At 34.5% G+C, this 9,395-nt stretch overlaps 2 protein-coding genes across 6 annotated transcripts; both read left to right on the top strand.

Annotated features, from left to right (window-relative positions):
• LOC109332382 lies at window positions 1,563–3,341 on the top strand. Its single transcript, XM_019567348.1, has 3 exons — window positions 1,563–1,937; window positions 2,017–2,232; window positions 2,936–3,341. Exons 1-3 carry the CDS (start codon window positions 1,707–1,709, stop codon window positions 3,008–3,010), a joined length of 522 nt encoding a protein of 173 aa, XP_019422893.1. The 5' UTR covers window positions 1,563–1,706; the 3' UTR covers window positions 3,011–3,341.
• LOC109332806 (acidic leucine-rich nuclear phosphoprotein 32-related protein-like) lies at window positions 5,603–9,176 on the top strand. 5 transcript variants are annotated; one of them, XR_002105944.1, is made up of 4 exons: window positions 5,603–7,007; window positions 7,965–8,239; window positions 8,477–8,829; window positions 8,947–9,176. XR_002105944.1 is itself a non-coding variant. In XM_019567861.1 (2 exons), exons 1-2 carry the CDS (start codon window positions 5,937–5,939, stop codon window positions 8,214–8,216), a joined length of 1,323 nt encoding a protein of 440 aa, XP_019423406.1. In that variant the 5' UTR covers window positions 5,603–5,936; the 3' UTR covers window positions 8,217–8,846. The 5 variants fall into 5 exon arrangements, 1 of the variants encoding a protein (XP_019423406.1); XR_002105945.1 differs by having other exon boundaries at window positions 7,965–8,082; window positions 8,116–8,829; XR_002105946.1 differs by having other exon boundaries at window positions 7,965–8,060; window positions 8,094–8,829.

The following is a 9,395-nucleotide window of genomic DNA, read 5'->3' on the forward strand; positions in this document are numbered from 1 at the left end:
TTGTAGTGGAGTGAATTACCAGCCGGTCAATGGAATAATATACCTTAGTATATGTTGTAAGTTGTAACAAAAATATTATAAAAATACACACATTACTACATAACGTTAAAGTGAATGTATACATACTTTTGCAATAATTGAATGGAGAATGGAATGTGCACGCTAGTATTTAATATGTATCCCAAGAAATATAATTTCAAGGATCACTCAAAAACCTTCAATATTTTTTGGAGAATAGGATATGAGGTTGAGAAAGTGCAAAAATAAATAAGAAATACTGGAAAGTATTATGAAGGTGTTTTCCATCTTAACCATCAATTTCCATCTTAACCATCAATTTTAGAGGAATCCAATAGTTTAAATCAGTAAGTATATCTAAATCATTAGATGTTCATAAATTGACGGTTAGAATGTAGAAACTTATTCGTGAAGTAAATGGATCTCTACTCTTTACAAAATAAAAAACTTGATATTCGAAAAGACAAAAAATGTATATCTAAATAGTAAAGAGAATGAATCAACTTAGTTCAAGAGTAAATATTTTAAACTTAATTATAGAGAGTAATTGTGGAATACCCGGTCAAAAGACTAATATGCAAGTATCTCTTGTGACCAAAATGTCATTACTCTCCTCATGACACACCACATGATGGATTGAAGAGAATCGCATATAATTAAAACGCTGCCGTCTGGTGTCGGTTGCCTCCAACAATTGATGTCATCATCCGCATTCGTTGCTTCAGTGTATTCAACGGCCATGATTATCCCACATTAGCCCCAAGTTAACCAAATCTAAAGTAATAAAATGTAGCGTACATTGACCGTACCCTTTCGTTCTTTATATTTAATAATTCAATTAATTTTTATTATTTTATTGCATTCCTAGTATATCTCAGTAGAGTCTGGATCCTGATCCTCTCTTGTAACGAAGAAGTCATGAGAGTAGAACATATGGTAATTTAATTTTAAAGGATCCGGATTTTAAGATATAAAACAATATAATTTTAAATAAATTAATTCAAACAATATTCCTATTCTGTTCCTAGTCAGAGACATTTTACAGTATCCACAACCAATCTACATGTTTCTTTTTTCTTTTAAGTTGTTTTTTCTTAGCCTTTATTTATATTGGTATTGTTATATGAACAAAATATACCCTAGATCCATCTGCCAAATTTAATTGAATGATGAAATGCTTTGTGTTATATTGTAAGGTGACAAAGAGCAACAACTACAGCAATAAAGATAAGATGAACGTCTACTAATTGTAAAATTTACAAACAGAAAATAGAGAGAAATAAAGAAGTTTAGATGGTGGCTTTGTATAAATTCAACTAATAATTGCAGAGAAGTTGAAAAATCAGTAACTATGGACTTTAAAGACAGGACCATATAGCAAGCAATGGTCTGGGTTGTGAGGAGAAGAATTGACATTATATTATTATTTATTTTTGACTTTATTTCATTTAAAACCTTAACCCTTGAATTTTATTTTGCCACATATTTTCATCTCTTAAAGATATTGGACCCTCCAATAACGGAGAGGATTCATACTCATCTAAGTGACTAACACAGATTCTGATAATAATGAGATGGGACTCAATTTCTATTTCGTAAATCTGAGTCCGAAAGTGATAAAACCAATATAGAAGAAAAGTTCCAATCTTCATTCAATACATTACCTGATTTGATCCGTAACAAAAGAAATGAAGGATGAGGATGTGCTCCCAACTACAACAACAACCATAATAAAGAAGGAAAACTCAGATTGGGGTATGTTTGGGAAAGGAAGGTACAAATTCTGGGCACTAGCGGCAATATTGATCCTAGCATTATGGTCCATGTTCACGGGCACTGTCTCTCTTCATTGGTCCGGCAACCTTAACTCCTTAACAAATGACATAGACACTCCCATCCACGACGACCTCGATGTCCTCGTAAGTTGTTTCTTTTTGGTGTCGTAATTTGTTAATTGTGTTGATGTTTGTTTTGTTTGAACTTGGTGTGCATATATAGGAAATGGAAGAGAGGGAGAAAGTGGTGAGGCACATGTGGGATGTATACACCAATAGCCGTAGGATTAGGTTACCGAGGTTTTGGCAAGAGGCTTTTGAAGCTGCTTATGAAGAATTAACGTTTGATGTTGCTGGTGTCAGAGACGCTGCCATTAATGAGATTGCAAAGATGTCTGTGCGATCTCTTCATTTTGATCCACTTCCTATTCAATCCGCTGTTAGTCTTTCTTATTAATCTTCCTGCATTCTCTAAATCTCTGTTTTTGTTTCTTTTATGCTCTTTCTTATAGGGCATTGTTATTGTTTTCATAGTAGATGGAAGCTAATTCATGGTGATTGTTTTTGGAGAGGATGACAATAATATAAGTATTATCATGATTAAGAGAACTTGTTAGTTAGATTTCTAGGAAAAGGGTTTGTTAAAATGTTTTTCATTATTTGAATGTTTTAATTGGTAGATTTAAAAGTTCAAGGTATCTACTCACAATTACCCTAAGGTTCTCAAGGAATGTCTATTAGTGTATACATTTTTCACAAATAGAACTTTTGCAAAATTAAAGAGAACAAAAGTGTACTTAAGCTTTCCCCTTGTTTCCCATAGTGGATATTAGTCTTGTCTCTCTTATTCTATGTACTATGTAGTTGAAAGGAGCAAAATCTCAAGTCAAGTAGATTATTTGATTTGAGAAATTCAATTAGGATGATTAGCAAATGATGTATTGATAGTTTCTGAGAATGACTTTCTTGTGTTTCTAATTTACTTCAATTGAAGAAGACAAAAGAATGGTCTTATTGCTTGGTTAATTTCAGGTTTTATGATTATCCTGTTCTGTCAAAGTCTGTTGAAACATTTGTAGAAAGCAGAGAGGAAAATGTAATTTTATATTCTGGCCTAAAGTTTTCACTGTGTGCTATTTCAGAGAGCAAAGGAATTTAGCAAGAGTCTCAAGCAAGCTGAGAAAGGAAAAGAAGCAACAAACACTAAACGTGGTTAAATGTTAGAATGAGAGTATTCAAATGGTTTGGATTGTACTTGAAAATGCTCATTTGCTACCTACCAGAAATTTGTGTAGAGGTAGTGATCGAGAAAGCTAAGCTATGCTATTTTGATGCTTTCATAACAGGGATAAAGTACCTCTATCAATTTTGGTTGAAACACGACCTTTTGGGGAGACAATTTCAACCCTTTTTTTTTCTTCTGTTGTGCCATTAGCAGAACGACTGGAGTAATGTGGAACATTTATTTGTTACAGTATGGGTCTAAAGAACTAAATTGGAAATGTATTAGTTACAGTATGGTTTTAAAAAAAAATACACTTATGCACACGCATACAACTATGCTATCATCCTATATTTATCATAGTGAAAGTAGGTTATAATAAAACTCTTTGTAGCTTCCAATCTTATATCAAACTGGCCGTAGAAAATAGCTTCTTAGTGTGTTGGCATGAAATACTGCATGGTAATCTTCTTGGTTTAGTAGACGAATTGAGATACTCTTCTCGAGAGTCCAAAATTAGTGGAGATGGTGACATATGTTTTTTTTGAAAAACTAACAATATAGATTTTAAATAAACAAATTTATAATTCATCAATTTCATTTTTATCACAATTTCCAAGATTGAATTCTTCAATACTAGAGATAATGCAGACTTTTAGTCGTCAATAACAATTGTATGTCTTTCCAAATGCTTCTCATTTACTTGCAAAGTTACTAAGATTGACAATTTGAGTTAGTGCTTATGTATGTGTAATATCGGTCTAAATTAAGATGCATATGTCTTATTGCGAAAATAACATGAAAAATCATGCTTTTCCCATCCTTAATATGAGTGGTCAGGTTTGGAGACTGCATGTTATACAATTAAAAAATAAAAAACTAATAAAAAGTGCATAAAACTAAATAAAATTAGAAACAAAATATTATGCCCCTCTTTAAAATTAAATAATGCACTAGTTCAAATAAGTTAATATTACATGGTTTAATAAAATTTCAAAACATGTCACCATCCCCCATTAGAAATGTATGTAGGTGAAGGGGGCATTTTGAGTTAATTGACAAAACAACCTTATATGTTTAGTTATTTTTACAATTTTTAGAATATAATCATTCATAAAATTAGGTGTATACATGTTAGTAAACCCAAATAAATATATATTGTATATACCTTTTAGTCCTCTTTAAATTTCAACTAGTTACAAAAAGGTGATTTTACCAAACAATTCTAATTTAATAAACTACAAAACTTACATCTATTTACCTTCATAACTACAAACTCACGTTATAAAACACCTACAAAGTATAAAGTAGGTTCATTTGTAATGTTATAAGTTACTCAAAACTTGTAGTATAAATTCATTTTGTATCACAGAACAATTAAATGCATGATTCAATTAAAACAAAATTATATGTTCTAGTCATTTCTGGCCACTATACAAATTACAAGTACCAATTTTATTTTAATGAATTAAAGTTTAGGATAGCTAAATCATACATACTCATTAGGGTTAAGATAAGTTTCATGAGTTTACAAACTTAAATAAATATACTCATAGCTTACCTACCAAAAAATCCTTTTATTAACAACATGATTCTAGTTCAATCCTCCCTAATATGAGTTGAATCACAACATTATTATTAATTGTACAACAATTTTCTTCCTTGAAGAGAATGGGTGTTCGTCGTTGGATTAAATCACTTATAAGACAAAAAATCGTATGATCCAATCCAAGAATTATATGTTTTTCAGTCGAGTCAATTTGTTTCTTATAATAAAAAAACATCCACAATTTCAAGAGTCAAGTTCACAAAGAAAAAAACACACATATATATATATATTAAATAATAAGTTTAATAAGATTTCAAAGGGTCACATTTACATAAAAAATCGATAAGGCTATTCTAAATGCAAAATTTAATTGAACACTAACAATTTCTATCTCATCTAAAAATAAAAACAGCAAGAAAGGGAAAAATAAAAAACCACAAATGCAATACTAATTCCACTACAATAAATTTTAATAGTAAGAAAATATTAACTAATACAATAATCTTTTTAACAATTAGAAAATAAGAAAACATACATTTTAAATTATGGATTGTAAGGTTAATTAGATTCAAGAATATATTATTCTTCATTTTTTGTGTAAACTTAATTTGTAAGTCTGATTTTTGAAATTGGAACAAAAAAATGAACCAAATAAATTGGTTTTATTAAAACCAGTCAAACTCGATCTGAACCAAATTGGTTTTATATGATTTCTGTTTTTTTGGACTGATTTTCGATTTGATTTTTGGATTAGTCTGAGTTTAAAGACACTTGACAAAAAATACTTTTTTACTGAAGGCATTTTTTCTACCTGCGTGGCATTTTAGTAAAATAACGCATGCACGGTGGCAAGTATGTAGCCATCCCGATATTTACACAATCAGTGGCGTGTCAAACTTGGGGAGCTAGATCATTCCATAACAAACACAAACAAATCCAATCTCAGCCGTTCATATCACCCACGTTACCGATCCGCGCCATTATCAATCCAACGGTTGCCAAAGGTCCCACTAGAATAACATACACGCGAACCCTAGAACCCTAGAGTAGACCGGGACCGCGAGCGTAGAGGTTTATCGTGACTCGTCACCACGCCCAATACACGATAGAGAGAGAGAGAGACTCTGCAAAATCGTCTTTCTTTCTTTGTTTGTTTGTTTCCTCTCTCAACCTTTTTGAATTTTCACTGTAAACAAATTAGGGTTTTCAATCCCTTCACCGTTGAATTGAGTCTTCATCAAACTTAGGGTTTTCGTTCCGGGACCCGTAGCAGCACTCACAAAATTCGTCTTCCCTTTTTGTCCTTGAGATAATATTATAGCCAAGGGTGGTTCAAATTAGTGCTGTGGTTTTGAATAGGGTTTCGTATTTGATGGATGAGATCTGGGAGAAGGCCGTGGAAACGGCGCTTGACGGCGAGATGGACCACGCTTCGGCTCGTACACTAACACTTGACGGTGCCGTTAAGTGCATCCAGGGACGATTACCTCCACCTAGTTTTCTAGAAAGGTTCCAGAACCTTGAGCATTTTTCCATCGCCAATATCGGTGTTTCTTCGCTAGAGCAATTCCCGCGGCTGCGGAATCTTCAGAAGTTAATCCTATCTGATAACAGAATCGCTGGTGGACTTGAATTTCTTGTCCAAGCGGGGCTTCATTCGCTTCGGGATCTCGATTTATCGAACAATCGGATTCAGTTTATTGAGGATCTCGCGCCCCTTGCTCAGTTGAAGCTTGTTTCGCTTGATCTGTATGAGTGTCCTGTGACGCGGGTTAAGGATTATCGATCTAGGGTTTTTGGGTTGATTAATTCGCTGAAGTATTTGGATAAGATGGATATGGAGGAGAATGAGAGGCCCGAGAGTGATGATGAGGATGAGGAGGAAGAAGAGGAAGATGATGATCCTGGTAGCGGAGAGATTGATGGAGAGGATCGGCCACATGCCATGAGCAATGGCCATGGTGAGAGGGTGGATGGTGTTGTTGATGTCGATGAGGAAGAGAGCGATGCTGACGAGGAGGAAGTGGAAATATCAAGGAGGATTAATGGGTTTAATCATGGGCAAAACGGTTCTCATGTCCAGAGTCTGGAATGGGACAATGAGGGTAAGGATGATGAAGAGGAAGAGGAGATTGATGAGGATGAGGGGGATGATGAAGATGATGATGTTGTCGAAGTTCATGAGATTGATGATAGTGATGACGATGAGGATGATGGAGTTGACTTTGATGAGGATGATGATGATGATGAGGAGGAGGACGTGGACAATGATGAGGGAGAGTTTGCGGAACCAGAGAGTACTGAATTGCTGGTGAGCACTGAAGGGGAGATTGATGGGCACGAGCAGGGGGAGGAAGATGGGGATGAAGATGACAATGGAGAGACCGGGGAAGAGGAGTTGGGTGTTGAATTTGGAGAGTCTGGCGACGATGATGATGATGAAGTGAGATGATCTTTCCTTACAAACTTTTTTGACTTGTGGTTCTTTTTTTGATGTATTGCATGGTATTTTGGGTGTGTGTTTAATTGTCTGTCTTATCTTATTGTTTTGTATCTGGTTATGCGATTTTTTTTCATTTGTTTATTCGTTTATATTGTTGATTTTATCAGGTTGTTGCTGTGGAGGTCATATTTATGATTGCTCTTGATATTTCATGAAATTGTATTTACTTACAGTTGCTAATTGAAAATTGGATAAGAACTCTGCCTGTTTAGTGTAATTTCATTGTTTTATAGTATAATTTTTTTCTGTGTGGGTCACCTTGAATACATTTTTCAGTGTCTTGCTCTTGAAAAGTTTATCTGTTGCGCCTGCTAACCCTTATGAGCGTGACTGTGGTGATAAGTTGCCTTGTCTATGCTTATCAACCCTATGTTTTATGTGTGTTCTGTTGGTGTCTATCCTATTCTTTGTTCTATTGATGTGTTAATAGCCACCACATGTTTGTTCTTACATGACTTATTCACCTCATCCAACTGAGCAAAAAGTTTACTTAATAGTAGTGCAGTGTCTAAAAGATGCTGATACACTAGAGGTTGTTTCCTTTCAATGTTCTTAAAAAAAATTAAGTGCAAGTGTTCAGTTGAAGATATCTTGTTTGCAGATTTGACTGTTACTTATTTTCTTGCTATTGTGACTGGTTTAGGTTTTGAGTTTGGGCGTTCATCTTTTATTTTATTTATATATTATGTAGTCTGAAACTCTCTTGTTCTATCATGTTCCTCAGTATTCTGTATGCCGCTTTTGCTCTTTTTTTGTTGATATATGACATTACTAGTCTGCTTTGTGGAACTTAGTGTTTAACTTTATGTAATGTTTTCTGTCATTAACATCTTCGAGCTACCAGATTTTGTTACCAGTTTTTGATCAAAATATGAAATTCTTGTTTTTGAATGACAGGAAGAAGACTATGGTGCCGGATATCTTGTCCAGCCAGTTGGACAGCCTGAAGCAGTCAACGCTGGAGCTGCTCCCTCGAATGGTGAAATTGAAGAGGATGAAGAGGAGGAGGAAGAGGGTGATGATGAGGAGTTAGAGGATGAAGAAGAAGTTGATGATGATGATGAGGAAGAGGAGGTGTTGCCTCCCACTTCTTCAAACCATAAGAGGAAGCGTGATGGTGATGAAGATGATGACAGCGATGAACAATGATGTGCTAATATACACTAAGTCATGTAAGAAGCATGATTGAGGCTCTACTGATATATCTCATGTTTGTCATGTTCTTGTGCTGAGTATTGGCAGAGGGGAACCTCAGTTTTCAGATAAAATTATGTTTTAGTTGTCTTGTGAACATGACATATTAGGTAAAAGAATTGTATGTCGTGTGGCCATGTGTTTGAGTTCAAAAAGTCGTTTGTGTTTTCTCCCGCTTTTATTTCTCACAGCCGTTGCTCTCATTCAAATGACAGTTAACAGGGGTTTGCCGCCAGTGTTTTCTCGATGCAGCTGGAGTTGGAGGGAAGAAAAAAGAGAGAGTAGGAAAACCCCTTTTTTATTTTACTTTTTAAAACCTTTGTTTATGGGAGTACTTTTGGAGGGAGAACAAGAAGCTTGTAAAACCTTTATAGCCAGATTTTAAAAGTTCATAAAAACCAATGCTGATGACTGTTGTAATGACGTGGCTTGTTCATGAATTATTGCATTTGTTACGTGGTGATGTTCTTATATTTATTGAGCAATGATGACAACAATCGGTGAATGATGTTTGGTCCATCGTTAGTAGTCAAGTGCAAAGCATGTGACAATGGGGCCCTCGGTCTAGGTATGCCATGTTTTTGTCCATCCAACTCTAACCATTCACGTTTTTTTCTCATTTTAATTTTTACAATTAATAATTAAAGTAACTGAGCAATGTAATTCTCAATCAATATAAATACAGGTGAATTTGCTTCTTGCCACGTGGTTATAAATTGAGCCTTTGATCATCAATTCAACGGTGAGATCGCTTCCAAGTTTTGCTTATAACTAAACCAATCAAAAGTGGGATTATTTGCCGTCAACGTTAGAAGCGAATCTAAGAAGTCGCGATAACGGAGCAGGACAAGCCTCATGTTGCGGGAATTCCAAGCCCAAATAAGCTATTGGGCCACTCATTTGTTTTTTGTTGTTGAAAAAAGGGTAGTTGCACTGTTCATATGTTGATAGTTATGTAGAGGATGACCCAGAAAAAAAATGAAAATTTTGCACCTTGTACCCAATGTTTATTGTTTAGTGATTGAGAAATATTTTTAAGTTAGATACATGGTTATGAGAAATGTTACTATATTAATTATATTTTAACGAGGAATGCTAACAACTATGGGTGAAGAGTGGAAAGTTACTATTGGA

Source organism: Lupinus angustifolius, chromosome LG18 (genome assembly GCF_001865875.1).
Source record: "Lupinus angustifolius cultivar Tanjil chromosome LG18, LupAngTanjil_v1.0, whole genome shotgun sequence".
NCBI lineage: Eukaryota > Viridiplantae > Streptophyta > Magnoliopsida > Fabales > Fabaceae > Lupinus > Lupinus angustifolius.

Bases quoted from the DNA above. Each gene is read 5' to 3' on its own strand.
- LOC109332806 (XM_019567861.1), top strand. From the start codon at position 5,937: ATGGATGAGATCTGGGAGAAGGCCGTGGAAACGGCGCTTGACGGCGAG. The intron at 7,008-7,964 runs GTGAGATGATCT...TTTGAATGACAG, and splicing joins GCGACGATGATGATGATGAA to GAAGAAGACTATGGTGCCGG.
- LOC109332382 (XM_019567348.1), top strand. From the start codon at position 1,707: ATGAAGGATGAGGATGTGCTCCCAACTACAACAACAACCATAATAAAG. The intron at 1,938-2,016 runs GTAAGTTGTTTC...GTGCATATATAG, and splicing joins ACGACGACCTCGATGTCCTC to GAAATGGAAGAGAGGGAGAA. The intron at 2,233-2,935 runs GTTAGTCTTTCT...GTGCTATTTCAG, and splicing joins CACTTCCTATTCAATCCGCT to AGAGCAAAGGAATTTAGCAA.